Raw genomic sequence first — 16285 nt, 5'->3', positions numbered from 1 at the left:
AAAAAAGAGATTAAATTTAATATATGTGAAATATATACAAATTAAAAGAAACATATTTTAAGCTTTAAAATTTTATTTATAGTTTAATACAAACAAATGATTAATAGAAGAAGAGACTAAATTCCTAAAAAGCCAAATTGGGATATAAAAATTGAAAACCCAAGTTAAGTTGTAGGTTGAACCTAGGACACTTTTTTATTTACTCATTATTCTGTGAACTCAACAATTATGAGAAAATGCGTCAGAAATTTTCAGAAGTGAAACCCCATGTTATCTTATTCCTTTCACGTTTATAATATTCAATTTTTGTCTCACTTTTTTCATTAAGATTATAATCCTTTCCTAAGTAATATTAGAATTTTAATATGTCTCCTTTAATTAAAAAAAACATGCCTTACATTCTTAATTCTACTTGTAGTTTTTAAAATTAAAACACTTCTCCCACAATAAATATAATAATTTCTTTTTTATATATAAAAAAAATGCACATGATTAGCAGCAACTGTGATCTCCAGCTTAGATATTCCTGATACAGAATCTAATCTACATCCTCTCTTAACTAGAAATTCTAAATTCAACTAACAAACCTAACATCTTTCACATCATGTCCGACACATTGCAGTCAGAATATTAATATTTTATACATCTAAAGCTTGCTGTCTTGCTTCCTTAAGATAACATTACCTGCAGCTTTGGGGGTTCGTTAATTTCCCCATTTCCTATGTATGTAAACCACGCTGCCAAATTGATAATTAAGAGAGTAGTCGACAGAGTTAATTTTGGTAATAACAGAATTTGATGACTAAAGTCTTTCTAAATTAATCCCAAATTAGAAGATGATTAATTGCTTCCACCCACTGATTGATCGAAAAATAAATGTGTTAAGAGTTGAAAATCTAGGAGGATTTATTTTTCTACTTTTCACAGTTGAAAATAGAGGGAAGCAATAAGTACATATTCACATGTTGTGTTGGATGAATTAGATTAGTACGAGGCTTTCAGCAAATATAATATATGTTTGCTCCATATATCTAATTAAGTCACGGGTTCTCTTTCTTCAATTTTTAACCTCACAAACAGTTAACAACTCTCATCTTTTTATTTTTTTTAATTAATATTCTACATTATCAAATATACAAGGGAACTGTTAATACCACTCCCTTTACTTGGAGAAATTATTTTATACATTTTTTCATCATATCATCTATGATCTCTTTTAAATTATTTAATAATTTTTTTCATGCCATTGCACACAATTTTGATAATTTTTTTATCTTAAACCCAAAACCTCAAACATCAAACTATGAACTTGAATCTTAAACTCTAAACCCTCTAACCTCTAACCTCTAATCTCAAATCCAAACCCTAAACTTGAGCCTTCAACTCAAGTTTAAGATTTAAGGTTTGAGTTTGGGTTTTGGATTCAAAGTTCGAGGCTCATGGTTTAGAGTTCAGGATCCGGAATAAGATTCAATGATATAAAAATAAATTTCTGAAATATTATTAAATAATAAAAAAGTCATAAATAATGTGGTGGAAGAGTAATTTCTCTTTTATTTAACATCTCGTATACCCAAAATATATATAAGCGGTTGGAATATTTTATTTGGTGGAATTAGATGGTTATGTTAATAGTTAATTTTAATTAGCAACATGTGTGCAATATTAGGTGTTGGATAATGAATCCAAGTTTCATTGGATATTATTGACAAATTAGTAGGTAATATTGGGGAATGTTGAAAGCCATGAAGGGAGGAACCAATCCCCTATTTCGAGTCGTATTGTTGATTTTGTTTCATATTCCTCTTCTTGTCTACCAATAAGATCTTTTGAAAACAGGAAGATTTATGGTCAAATAATTGCACTTTCTCCATCCATTCAAGCCTTCTCTCATCCCCCTTTTCTCTTTAACATAATGGACACCGTATCTAATTATTATATAATATATTTAAAAAAAAACAACAGTTTATATCTATTTTAAGTCCAAATTTGGATACAAGAATTTTGGGTTAAGAGAGAATGAATTTTTACTAAATATATTTACCATCCTAGTCTTATAAACTTCAAAAAATAATATGATTGTACACTTCAAAACTTTTATTACATTTTTATAAAATGTTCTCTAACGGTTTTAGTTTTTCTTATATATTCATATGTGTCCAAAGATATATTTTATAATCAAATAGTTATTTTCTATGTAGTTTCATGTAGCAGCTTGTATAGATAATTAGAGGCGGATCTTTATTAGGACTTAAAAAAGGGTCTTAATTTTTAAAATTTTGAAAATTATAATCATATCTTTAATTTATTTCTAAAACTTTTAATTAAGCCCTCCTAAATAATTGAAATTTTTAAGAAATTTAATTATACTCTTCAAATATTTTTTTAAATATTCATAAAACATCTAAAAATTTTATAATTTTAATTAGATTTACCAAAATTTTAAATAACTTCCACTAAAACCCTTAAAAATCTTAAAAAGTTTTAATTGAACTCCTAAAATTTAATGTTAAGGTTCATGGTCGCTAACAAATTAAATTTTTCCTAAAAAAATAAAGAAGAAGAAGGAAATTTGTGGACGTCAAGTTGTATTACGAGAGTTTTTAACTAAAATCGAACCATTATTAGCTAATCTATTTTTTGTTTGTAAAATGTTAGGATTATGGTGAAAGGCAATGTGACTCGCGTATCCCGACGATGAAACGACGGGCATGAACCTGCGGATCAAGGATCTGGTAAAATCATCCATGTGGTGAAACTCACGTTTATGTTTCGTATTCACCCTCTTTATTCTTGATATATTTTACAATAAAAAATAACTTAATTCTTTTCCTTGTTATTTCTCGTTTAAACGTTAAAATAATTAATTTTCTAAGTTTTTTTACTATTTTAAAATAAACTTTTAACAACCGAGAAATTATAATAATAAATAGAGATTTAAATTCTCTTAGTAATTATAACTACATGTCTACTGAATTATAAAATCAAATCAGTTCATACAATAAATGAAGGAAAAATTAAATAAAATCTATTTATAAAAACCACATATGATGTGATTGGAGACTCACATGTTAATTGTGTATAGCGAGACTCGAATTTGGATACTAAATGATCCAATTCTTCAAACTTTACCAACAATATCAATACATCATTAATCATAGAGGCTTCGGATGTGTTAGAACGAGATATTTAAAAAAAATCTAATTTGTATCAAAGTTGCACAATTCAAAAAGAAGTTTTTATCATAAAAACCCAAAAAATTAATTTATTTTGTTTGGGAAAGATAATATAAAATTTCTAAATTTGTGAGGAATTTCAATAGGAGATTTGAGTTGTTGAATGTTCCTTTTCAAAAATTATGAATATGTAATTTTTCGAAACTCATAATTTTATTTTATTTAATACACTCAATTCCATTATAAAAATTATAAAAATTTGGTTTAATTTTAATTAATATAATTTTTAAATTTATTAAAAATATTTATAAACTTGTACAAATTTAACGATATTCATCTTGAATTTTTATATTATTTATTTTTTATATATTTTTTTAATTTATAAAATTAAAATATTTAATTTTTAAAAAATTATTTATCTAAATAAAGTCATAATCACTAGCATTTTGAGTGAATGAATTTTAAAATGTTACCACTTGAAAAAAAAACCTCCAAATATTCAAAACGGAAAGCTATACTCATGATGTAATTTGATTAGGATAAAGCAAAGAGCATAAAAAAATAGTGGTTAAGGCTTGTTTGATACCCCAATTACTACAACCTATTCAATCAAATAAATTTCATTTAATTGAGGTTTCTGCAATAATTGAATTTGCAATTAAAATTCATAGCATATTTTATATTTAAGCATCTTTTCAATTTGACAGATCAATTAATGGATGTAAAAGGACAATCAGTAATTTATATCCAAAAATAAATGTTTTCCAGCTTAAACAATACTATTTTAATTAATTTATAAAAAAAAAAGAATTAAGACAAGATAATATGAGGGAATATATTTAAAAAAAAAAGGGTTTTAGAATAAAAAACAAAGCAAAGGACGAGTTGAATTACCGACAAAGAAACATGTTCACATGGAAGCATGGGACCCAGAGAGGAGATGGTCTTCTATCACGTAAAGTTGACTTTTACTCCAAGAACCCAAACATGTGGGTCCCATCAATTTCATGCTTTTTGATTCTATGCCTTTACCTCTATTTAGTATCTATCACATGCATCTTCTCAGTGGGCCCCATGCTATTATGAGATTGTAGAAATTTAATTCCAACTTTGGTTTCCATGTTAATGCTATGTCCCAATTTGTTTCAACTATTTTTACTTGTTTGGTAATTTTAATTAAAAAAGAAAACCTTACCTAATAGCTTTGGTGGGAAAGTTGATTTTTTTTATAGAAAACTAATGGTGTTTAATATTAAAAAAGTTATTGATTAATAACATATGAAATCATTCAAACAAAAAAAAAAAAACAATCGTGTACAGCTTAAAGAAGAAAACTGAAAATGCCCTTTTTCCGAAAATAAGGTTAGTAATTTCGCTAACCCTTTCTTTATCATAACAAGGGAGAATTTAGGGGTTGATAGGAACTCACCTCCTAAAATAAAATATTTTATATTAAATTGTTTCAAATATATTATTTTTATATTTTCTGAGTCCAAGTTTTAAAGGACTACTATGGAAATTAATCTTCTTCTTTTATTCAAGGTTGCATGGAAGCTATTACAGGAGGACAAATAATAGATAAGTAATGGTCATTTCATTGAATGACTATTACGTTCAATCGAGCAAAGGAATGGTTTACCATTCAATGAACAAGAGGGGAATGTTATTCCATTCCCCCCAACCAAACATGGTATAGCATAAATTTGGTTGAATTCAATAAAAATTCAAATAATTAAATAATATTTAAGCGAAATTAGTAAAGATTTGTTTATCGAATTCATTTGGGAATGTATAATGGGAACATCAGGGGAAAATGTTAGTTTTAAATGAAAATTAGGGAACTTGACTCTTTTTTTTTTCAAAACTGGGGCCATGTAGGCAAAAACACACATTCCAAAAGAAAAATTAAAAATTAAAAAAATAAATATGAGTCCATGGATCCCAACTATTAGAAAATCGGTTAGATATGTCGAGGCACATGCAGCAATTGTATGTGTGCATGGAAAACGAAATGTTTGAAATCTCTTATAGTCGCAAGTCCTTTGTTTCAGGTATACACGATATGATCCTCTGATGATACCCTCGTCTAGTTTATGGAACTCCGTAACCCGAAATATTTCATTTGGACACAAGTGACACGCTACCATCATAAAGATCGCTATTGTTTTATTTCCAGACATATCTTTCCTCACTTTCTCGCACCAAATGTGTCTGCCTTTTATTTGTTCAACATATTTTCGTGAAACCACCGCACAACCGTGTGATTGAACTTTTTACTTCCTGTTCTTGAAACAAACTAACTGGAATTGTTGTCAAACTCAAACCACCTTCCTCTACATCGAAAAAATTGAGCATATAGCTCTAGTATAATATTTCTAGTTGAACAACACATACCAAGCATTAACTTGACATCCATGTCACCTTTGAGCTCAAATGTATCATATCTTATAGGGTTCATTGACATTAGATATGTATATTTTAAACTCAAAATTCTCCTATCGCTTAAATTCAAAACTTTCCTTTTAATTATTAATAGAAGCTTGTTTAATTTTATGCTCCGGTTGAAAGTCAATTCTATAGATTGGGCTGATATAGAAATGACCCCAATTTATGTGTCACAAATTTGACTGTTGTAATAAATATACTGTAATTCGTTTACTCATATTTGGGGAAAAAAACTTGTTTCACATGTTCAATAAAAAATTAAAACGAAAACATTATACAAAAAATAAATACTCATTAACCAAATTCAAACAACGTCACTAAATTTACTTGAACTAACTTTGTTAGGTTGATTTTCCAACTTCAAATTTTTAACATCAACAATCTTCTCCTCAATATGCCAATCTTCTACGTGAAATTTAATTGTGAAAACCTCTTCATTTCAATCTTCATTTTATAGGGAAACTCTATCACCAGATATGAAATATTTTTCAAAATGTTGAAAAAGATTGGACATAGCTCACAAATAGATAAATAAATAAAAAAACTTATTGATAGAAGTGTTTTTTTGAAAAGTTTTTCTTCCCCAAAATTCTTGGATATTCTTATGACCTGAAAAATCAGTCATGGAAAAGACGAGATAAATTGTAAATTTTATCCCATGAGTCATTTAAAAAATTTATTAAATCTTTCTCGATTTTTTTAAAATTCCAATTCAATAACTGTTTTTTTTCTTTCAAATTTAATCAAACAACTATTTTATTTCAAATTAAATTTTTGTTGATGTAATGAGAGAGAGAGGAGGAAAATGCACCCATTAGACACGCTTTCAGTCAAAATAAAATGCTTTCTAAAGAGTGTATTTTTGTTCCTTATACCCAAATTGAACTATTTCTTTAAATTTGAAAAAAAAACCTATATCCTTAAAATTCATATAGAATCGATATTTTTATCTAATTTTACTAATACAATTTTGAGGTATTCAAAAAGAAAAAAAGAAAAGAGAAAATCGGCAAGCAGTATGATATTATAAATTTAAAATATCAGAAATATAATATTATGATTTATGATGAAACTGCGGGATTCACACAATCATAGCATATCTCTTCATTGTCCTAACAGCAACACTGAAAGAAAAAAGTAATAATCTCTGACTGAAAGTGAAGGGGTCGGGCCCGACCGGCAACCTCCCAGACTTTAAAGCACTCAGAATCACACACAACACAAACACCCACACGCTTCCCGTCATATAATTCCTGTCACCTACCTACATGGACAAATCACAACCGCTCTTTTAAGAACACGTGTCTTCTCGTGAATGGATTTTCCTGTCAGATTCTTCGCCTCCTTTTACGTAGTTATTATTATTTATATAAACCCCGAAGGGCCAAAGCAAGCCGAATGTGTTGGTCCAATAATTTAGTGCAAAAACCATCTTCTTTTTTCTGCTTTCTCGTATAGCATCCTGTTTTGAGAAACTTTTTTTTTTGAGGGAATCAGAAAATGTCATCGGAGAACGGGAAAAGGTTGCTGGAAACTGATGCCGGCGGCTTGAATTTTGAGGCTACCGAGCTGACTTTAGGGTTACCTGGAGAGCCTAGAGTAACATCGGACGGTGGAGCTAAGTTGGGCAGTAAACGTGGATTTTCCGAAACCGTTGATCTTAAGTTGGGTGACAACAATCGAGAGGTTAAGCTGGGTCACTCCCTCCAAGAAGCTGCTAAGTCTCCTGTTTCAAAGTAAGTCATATATCATCATGGTTTTTTTTTTCTAGACTGAATCTCAATGGTTGGTAATAGTTAGTTTAGTGCTTATTTTAATGGTTTGATTGTAAAAATGTTATAGGACACAAGTGGTGGGTTGGCCGCCGGTGAGAGGCTTTGCAAAGAGAGGAAAGAAGAGTTGCAAATATGTAAAAGTGGCGGTGGACGGTGCTCCATATTTAAGGAAAGTTGATCTCGAGATATACAATAGTTATCAGCAGCTGTTAACCTCCCTTGAAGACATGTTTTCATGTTTCACCATAAGTAAGTAACAATTATATCATTTGTCTTTCTTTTTCCTCCTTATTTTTCCCTTTTAATGGTAATATATAAAATTTGGTCATTAAATTGATGATTTCTTTTACAGGAAACTATTTGAACGAGAAGAAAATAGAGCAAGTGAATGGAATTGAGTATATGCCTACATATGAGGATAAGGACGGAGATTGGATGTTGGTGGGAGATGTACCATGGCAGTAAGCTCTTAAAATTGAACCTTTTCATTTGCTCTTCCTCAAGTGTTTTTCTTTTCTAAACTTTTTACTAATTTTTTATTCTTATTTCTTTTTCCAGAATGTTTGTTGAATCTTGCAAACGCTTAAGGTTAATGAAAAGTTCAGAGGCAGTTGGATTAGGTCTAACGACAGGTCCAAAATACTCAAGCACAAATTAAAGAAAGAAGCCTTTTTAATTCAAGCATCCAAGAAAGAAATCATAAAGAATTGTACAGAGGCTTTTTTGCTTTGTTTGAACTATTTTTACCTGACGGGCAGGGTTTTTGACTAAGATATAGACTGCCAAATTGCAAGAAACATAAATTAAATAAGCTGTAATTGTAGTGCATTGATGTTGTGGGCTTTTTTCTCCACATTACTTAATCATCTCTTCTTCCTTTGTTTTCACTTTTCTTAATAAAAGGATTCATTTCAAACTTAACCAAAATTCATTTATTACCATGATTGTCTATGCCCTTTTAATGAATTTCAATCACAGAAATTCATAGATTATTAAAAAAATCATCCTCAATTTACTACCCAAAAAAAGAAAGATTCCCCAATAACACCTCCCGGCCACAATTAATCAATTATTTCCTTTTTCTACACAAGTTTCCATATACTTGTATTGTACCTAAATAAATTCATCTTTTTTATTTCTATGTTTAATTGATACAATTTAAAAATTAATGATTTATCTCGATGTGAAGTATAAAAGTTGACGATAATATTTAACTTCAAAAATGTTTCATAAATTAAGAAATATATATAATTAATACTAAAAATTCTATTATATTACGGATTTAAAATAAAAATATACAATTGATGGAAATAATAAAATTAAAAGATAAATATTATATTAATAAAAGATTTAGTTTAATGATAATAATAATGTTCTATTTATCTAAACATCACACCCATGTAATTTTTTTAATAAAATAATTTATTTTAATTACAGAGGGGCCTTTTTGTAATTTTTATAATTAAATTGGTGCCCAATTAACTCAATTAAGCACTTAAATATTAATGTAGATATTCACATTAACACAATAAATAATTTCTATGAAGTTAGCCCGTCCTTCCGGGTTTTTTGTTTTTTGAATCGTTGAATATTGTTTAGTGCTGAATGTGATCAAACAATATTTTTCTTTAGAGAATAAATGTAGCAATAGTGAGACAAGCTCTCACCTCTTTCTTGTGACAACAAAATTGTAGTTGATTTGTTCAAAGATAACTCAAAGGATAAAAAAAGAATACAGATGATATTGATTGTCATGTTTTTAGAGAAGCCGATTGCATTGCTAAATCCTGTTCCAGTCATGATTATGAACTGAAAATTATTGAGTATTCTATGTTTTGTGTTAAATAACTCCTTTAAAAGGACAAAATGGGAAATTCTCATGTAACGATAGTTAAAAAACAAAAACCAAAAGCCTGTCCCCTTGGTGCTACAAACCAGCCACGTCCGTCGTTGCTTCTAAGATAGTTATAATTTCGTTTACTGTTCTATAAAAAGAAAACAAAAATCGTTTTCCGCACTATTTTAGTAATCAATTAAAATTTTTATTTCTTTTTTAATCAATGAAACTTTTGATTTAGTCTAATAATATCCATTAATTTCGTTCAATCTCATCAAGATAAATAATTTTTTTGATAATTCAATTTAATTTTAATATTTAAATTGATATTTAAGAGATTTTTTATCCAATTAAATACTTGAACTTAATTTCATAATTCAAATAATCAAGTGTTAATCTGGACCAAAAAGGTAAGTCCATATATCAATTTGAACCAAAAAGTGAAATTCAGATGTCTAATTGGGACAAAAATAAATTGTAGGTATCATGTTGAACCTTAAAAGCCTAGGACAAAAAAAATCAAAACCATTTTGAATCTAACCCAAGTGGAGGTTTCAAAATGTATATTTATGGATGTGTATAGGTAAAGAAAGAAGTAAATTTTTTTACTATATTTAAATGGCTTATTGAATTAACGTTACTTTTAAATCGAAATAATTATTGAAATTATTTCCTTTTGCAAAATGATAAACATTACTAGTATAGTTTTATCGTTTCAAATAATATGAAATCTAAAATAAATATGTTTAATGGATTTAAACTTAATACACCATAATTTTTTTTACGATTTTATCATTAAATTGATTTTTTATAAATATATTTATTTTCTTCCTTCTCTAAAGCTTTTTGGTCTCTTTTCCGACATAATAAGAGGTCCCCCTCTACATGCGAGACGAGGACTGCCACAACGTTGGGTTTCATCGAAATAAGGATGGCTTTGGTCTCTCTCTCTCTAGCTCCATGGTGTTCTCTGGTTTTGCTTTTCATTCGTCTTTTTTTTTCCCTTTCAAATAGAGATATTTTCCTCCCAAAAGAAAAAAGAAAGTTTTTCATGATGAATGAACGCAAGCAACAGTGGTTTTTGGACCTGAGTCCTTTTTACTTTTCCTTTCGATCGAGTAGCCTTTGTTGGACCTTTGCTCAGATTCCCTAGAGAAATGGAAAATTAATCATTATTATATCAATAATTTCAATTAGAATAAAGTAATATAATTAAATGATTAATTCAACCTTTAACTAAACTCAATTAGAATAAATGTAAAAAACCCTACATTTCTAAGTAAGAGAAAACTCAAACTTAAAATTTTAAAATTCTTAAGAGCTCATTTTTACCATGCAACTCATCACTGATTCTGTTTTCGAATTTTTCTTGCATATTGAGCTATTAATTTTGTTCGTTCAAGGGAGTTAGACCTAATTATTACCTCAAAAAATAGATAGACAACTTAGAGACTTGTTAATATAATTTATTTCTTAATTATAAGATGTAAATGGGGAGAGATTGAATCTAAGACTAATTGATTTCCCCTAGTATCTATATTATCTATACTTTTTTAGATGAAATTAATTGAAAAATAACTTAAAAAGAAACACGAAAATTTATTATAAAGGTATTTATATATTTAAATAATTTATATAAATAGCTTAAACTACAATTTTAAAATAAATAACTTGGTTGAGACATTTAAAATCTTCTAGATGCAATAAAATTTCAAATTAACTCAATATTTCTATATACATCTTCAAACAATGTATTTAACATATTTAAATAAACATAAAATATAAAGAATCAAATTAAATAAATATAAATCATATTTACACTAATATAAGTTGTATGCATAAAGCTTGAAAGATTCAATATAATGAATAAAGAGGGATCTCAAGCGTTGCCCGAAAGAGGAAAAATCTATAGCGTGCACGATTGCTCTTTGATTTATCAAGTAAAAAACCAGATTAGAAGGTGTAATACGGATTCTTGTATAATTCTCCATATTAATCATGCTTTTTTATTTTATTCTTCCTATAATTATTTATATTTTTATTTAACAATGCATAATTAACTTCTTCTTCTTTTTTAGGATCAATTAAACTGGAAACTTTGGTCGCTTGAACTTGAAATTGAAAATTTGAAGCTTAGCTCAAAATTAAACCAATTTCACTTATAAAAGTTAAGGTTGGCTCAAAATTCAATAGCTTTTGAATACCCTGATCCCAACCCATTCGTGAATGACGAACTAAGGGCTGGTCCAATATAGTACATATTGAGTGAATGAAACCTTGTCTGGTTTTTCTTTTTGGCCCGCGAATATTCATTCATTTAAGACTAGCACTAAAACTAGAACGAAAGGGGAACAGGAGGTTGACAGATGTTGGAACCAACAATCAATCAATTGAAGAAGGGTTCTATAGTTGGCTTCAAATACTCAGGTGAAGTAGAGCGACTGTGCGACGCATTTTCAGCCACCCAAAAGCATATTAAAATATATATTCATTCATACCAATGACAGCTTGATTTCAAGCAGTGGGCCGTTCTGTATATATTAGACTGACAGGGGCATAGAGTTCAAACATTTCTCATTTACAAATCTCAAATTGATTGCAAACACATGGGTGGATCATGAGATAATTAGTTTACAAGTAGTTAAACCACACGACACATCCAAGAAATCAAAATTGGATCCGAAACTGATATTCATCAACAACAACAAATGATTTAGATCCCTAAGATGGGATTTCTGGCTTCATCGATTTCAATGAGTAGGAGATGGTTTGGATGTGATCCATTTGGTCCTTCAGAATACAGGGTTGGAAGGTAAGCTTTATAAGCAGGTAGGTAACGTGAAACAAAATCTTTCACCTGTCAATATCCCCCGCAGTTTTTGAATTAGATATCAAAAGGATATATTTATATATATATAAACTTTGGTGAATGTAAATATGTATATGCACCTCCTCATCTGACATTCCAGGTTTTCCTGCCTGCCTCATGGCTATCTCAGCCTGCCCAAAATCATTTTCAACCAATACTATTAGAAAAATCTATGCTTCTACCACTTAAAAAGGAGGTTTGTCCAAACTAACTCATCCTTTTTCTTAAAGCATTCGTGTCCATATGTGGTCTGGGTAACATAGCTATATAGCCTATAGGGAATCTGACTGATAAGAGTAGTTCAATATAAGAACCAACCTGCAGACGCCACTGGTACACACAACTTGGGTCCTGAATTTTGATCACAATCCAAGCCTTAATGAACTTGTCCCAGGCATCATAATATGCTCCTAGGTTTTTGTTCACTATTTCCAGCTGTAACATCAATCACCATCAGCTTCATCTCCAAAATCAGTTTGGTGTTAGAATAACATAAATAAATACTAAATCCGTAGCAGCAACACCGAAAGCGCACTTGACCTGTGGATCAACAGCTTTAACAACTTCATTCGCAAGGGGTTTGAAGCCAAGCATCCAGCCTTCATACAGAACAACCTGATTGAATTTAAAGAAGGCCAACGAAATGAACATCTTGCCTAATTCATACTAGCATAATTATGTTATGGAAATCATTTTCAATACATTCACATAATGGATCACGTTACTCTTTCAACCAAACTGTACCCACCATTCCCCACCTCTAGCTCAACATTCTCTTACCGTTAGTGGTCCCTCAACTTCTTGCCATGTCGAAGAATCAGCTCTGTCACCTCTCCCACTATATGCAGACTGTAAACAACAATGTTATTGGTACGCAATTGGAATGAAACGGCCAGTAAAAATGGTAATATTGTGCTTACTTTATCATATCGAGGAAGCTTCATCTTCATGCCTGTTTAACTCAAACCAAGTCAACAACAAAGAGATGAACAAATGATGAACCGTAACATGGAAAGATGAGTGTTGAACACTACCTTCTTTAGTCAACTTGCTCAGAGCTGTCAGTGTTTCAACGGAGAATGGAAGATCATGGCTCCCAGCATTTCCTCGCAACTGAAATAAGAAAACCATTTTATTCTTGTGTGAGAAACAAAACAATTGCTCCCCCATTAAGTCTGAAAAGCAAATACAATGAAGAAATCATTAGTCACCTCACCTCTAAAAGAGTATTTCCTGGGTTCTGTTCTCTCAATTCGGCCTATTATCAATTGCACACTGTGTCAGAAAATGATGAGAAAAATGTAAAACATTTTAGGAAAAATTATTATTAGTAGTACCTGACCTCCTGCTGTCAAATAGAAATCATCTATAGATAATGTTGCAGAGTTCCTGAGATTATGGTGGATGTTAGTAATTTCATTTGTTTCCACTTGCTCGATTTACGTTACTAAACCAGATACGAATTACTTCTACTTAATAAATTCCAATGCCCTTCAAGCTACCTGCCAGTGATCCTGAAAAGATAATCAAGAGCAAATACAAGTGTGGTCTTCCCACAACCCTGTGGTGCACTGAAACCAATCTGCCATTTCCACAAGATTAAAAGAACCGGTCAAGTATGCCACCTGCACTGCTCTTTCACTATCCTAATGGAATGAAATGTAACAGGGCTTTTTTGCTAACACTGCCCCAGCACTGTTTTAAGGTTCATTAATGTACTAGTTATATGTAGTACTAACATTGTATTGATGCAGTGGTTGACAATTTCATCTACATTTTCAATGCATTGGGTGAAGATATTACTATATATATAATCTTAAAGAGTGCCCTTAGGGTAGCAAAACCCAATAGAAAACACTACTGAAATGTGCACAAAGAATGAGAACACCAACACACACAACAATTATATCCATACCACTAACGGAGGTATCTCTTCTCCGTCATTAAATTTGGACGCATGCTGTGATATCTGGTCTTCACACCACACAAAGACTGGTATGTAGTAGTGATAAAACCTTGCTTTCTGAGGAGTAGTAAGGTAAAGTTCATCCAGCTGAAACAATCGACAAAGCTTCGAGCCATAAAACAACCACTTGTCAATAGACTCTGCCACCTTTTCTTGGGTCAGTCCCATTTTGTCGACAAGAGGACCAGAGCATATGAACTCGAAGAGGTCCTCGACGGAGGCAACTTCTGCAGGTTTCGTGCGAAAAACTGAATATATTGGACCCTGCCTCGATCCACTACCACTGCTCGCATCATGATGCAAGGGATTATGTTGCAACCATGAGCTGCCACTGCCTGCAGGAAGAATTCACAAAAGGAATGGACATAAACTATGAGCTAAACTGAGATGGTCTCAAAGAGTAAAACAAGAAGTAATTATTTTTCTTTTTGAAACAAAAGCAGGAAGTAACTTGAGAAAGAAACCAAAATAACCTTACTTTATATCAAAATCCATTAAAAATGCTAAAACTAAAGCTAAAATCTGACTTCAATTAGACAACTCCAAAACACATGAAAATTACTTTTGTGCCTAACATAAGATATTCTCAATTTTGGTTTCTACAACCTATCGTCTCCAATGAAATTGTAGTGGTGAATTTAAAAACGATAGTGAAATACTTTAATTGTAATGATTTACGATGATCTGAATTATAATGAAAAGAGAAATTATCATTAAAGAAATTATTATTGAAACAAAAATATATAATGGAAATTATATTTTATTCGATGTTTATGACATTAATAAATAAATTATATCTATGTCAAACAATAATTTTATTATATTAAAATAATAATGCCAATAAAAGAAAGAAAACATTAAATAAAAAGTTTAATAAGATATTAAAATAATAAAATTTGTAATGAAAAAAAGAAAAGTCCAATAAAAGTAAAAATACTTAAAAAGTGTTGACGAAACAATGAAAGAAAGATTTGAGGTTGAATAAAAAAAAATAAGAAAGAAAAATAGCATCATGGGTAAAAGAGAAAAAAAAAAGCAACTGGAGTTGCTAAATTTCTGATGAAAGTCATTCCCAAACAAAAATAATAACACAGTGAAAAGAGAATATTGTTTGATATTTCATATTACCGTGGCTTCTTTTGGATCCAAAGGAAAGAGCAACCTTTTCTTTTTTACTCCTCTATGCTGAAATTTTCTGGTACTAAGTTGTAAAGACTACAATATCGGTCAAGGACAATATCAACCACGAAAACATTTCAGATAAGCAATCAAAGATTAGAGTGACAGATATAATTTACTTAGCAATTTGGGCATCCAAGTAGATAAAATTCCCACTAATAATATAATCTCAGTAGATTGGATTTCTAGAAAATTTACTCAACCTTTTATACTCACATTTCCCAGAAGCCATCATTAAACAAACATAGGAAGATTAAATTATGAGCCAAGCATCCCAAATTTTTTGAATACCCATTGAGAAATAAAACATAAAAAAAAGAAATTACTGCGACGAAAGCAAAGATAAACATGGATAAATAGAAAAGAAAAGAAAGGGGGGGAGAGAGAAAGACCTGAATTAGAGAAAAGAGTTGATTTGGTTTGTGAAAAGAGAGAAGAAATAGAAGAATAATGATGCAAAGAAGACGTAGCTTTATGAACTGTTTTCGTATTCGCATTTTGAGTTAAAATTTTAATATTATGATGCAAGGGGGTGGCTTGGCATGGCGTATGCGTAGTGAAAGCCGCCATTTCTCTCTCTCTCTCTCTCTTGGGTGCAGCAATCAAGGATATTATTACTACTTTTGCTTCGTATAAAATTTTAATTAAGTAAATATAATACTGCCGACAATGTTCTTGATCTTAATTATTAATGGCTTAAAGGAAATTTGTCTAATTTTTATTATAAAAAATCACTTCTAGATTCATAATTAAATCAAGCTTGAACAATAAGTTCCATTCAATTTTTGTTTTTTTAACACAATTCTGGTTGATTAGTTGAATCTAAAAGGAAAAAATTTTTCGAATTTATTATTTTATTCAAGCGTAAATATCATAATTATTATTAACTTTCATATAATTTGTAATTTATACATCAAATTTAATTTTGTGTATTTATATATATTAACTCATATGGAAATTGCTAACATAATATTTTATTAGGTTAAAAAACAAACAAATTATTTTAATCTAGATTAAAAATAAAATAAATTTCCTCGA

The 16285-nt window shown here is 29.9% G+C and overlaps 2 protein-coding genes across 2 annotated transcripts; one reads left to right on the top strand and one right to left on the bottom strand.

Annotated features, from left to right (window-relative positions):
• Window positions 1–6865: 6865 nt before the first annotated feature.
• LOC107906498 (auxin-responsive protein IAA16) lies at window positions 6866–8259 on the top strand. Its single transcript, XM_016833505.2, has 4 exons — window positions 6866–7357; window positions 7464–7645; window positions 7749–7857; window positions 7955–8259. The coding sequence occupies exons 1-4, from the start codon at window positions 7122–7124 to the stop codon at window positions 8052–8054; spliced, it is 627 nt and encodes a 208-aa protein (XP_016688994.1). The 5' UTR covers window positions 6866–7121; the 3' UTR covers window positions 8055–8259.
• A 3482-nt stretch (window positions 8260–11741) lies between these two features.
• Window positions 11742–15866, bottom strand: LOC107906497 (D-glycerate 3-kinase, chloroplastic). Its single transcript, XM_016833504.2, has 12 exons — window positions 15640–15866; window positions 14018–14403; window positions 13605–13684; window positions 13440–13491; window positions 13319–13360; window positions 13137–13215; window positions 13023–13054; window positions 12883–12951; window positions 12643–12717; window positions 12421–12537; window positions 12183–12233; window positions 11742–12090 (listed from the first exon to the last, which is right to left on the bottom strand). The coding sequence occupies exons 1-12, from the start codon at window positions 15815–15817 to the stop codon at window positions 11947–11949; spliced, it is 1305 nt and encodes a 434-aa protein (XP_016688993.1). The 5' UTR covers window positions 15818–15866; the 3' UTR covers window positions 11742–11946.
• Between the last annotated feature and the right edge of the window lie 419 nt (window positions 15867–16285).

The sequence above is a fragment of the Gossypium hirsutum genome, chromosome D05 (genome assembly GCF_007990345.1).
Source record: "Gossypium hirsutum isolate 1008001.06 chromosome D05, Gossypium_hirsutum_v2.1, whole genome shotgun sequence".
NCBI classification, from domain to species: domain Eukaryota; kingdom Viridiplantae; phylum Streptophyta; class Magnoliopsida; order Malvales; family Malvaceae; genus Gossypium; species Gossypium hirsutum.
The sequence above is the reverse complement of the archived record's forward strand: the minus strand, read 5'-3'. Positions and strand labels throughout refer to the sequence as shown.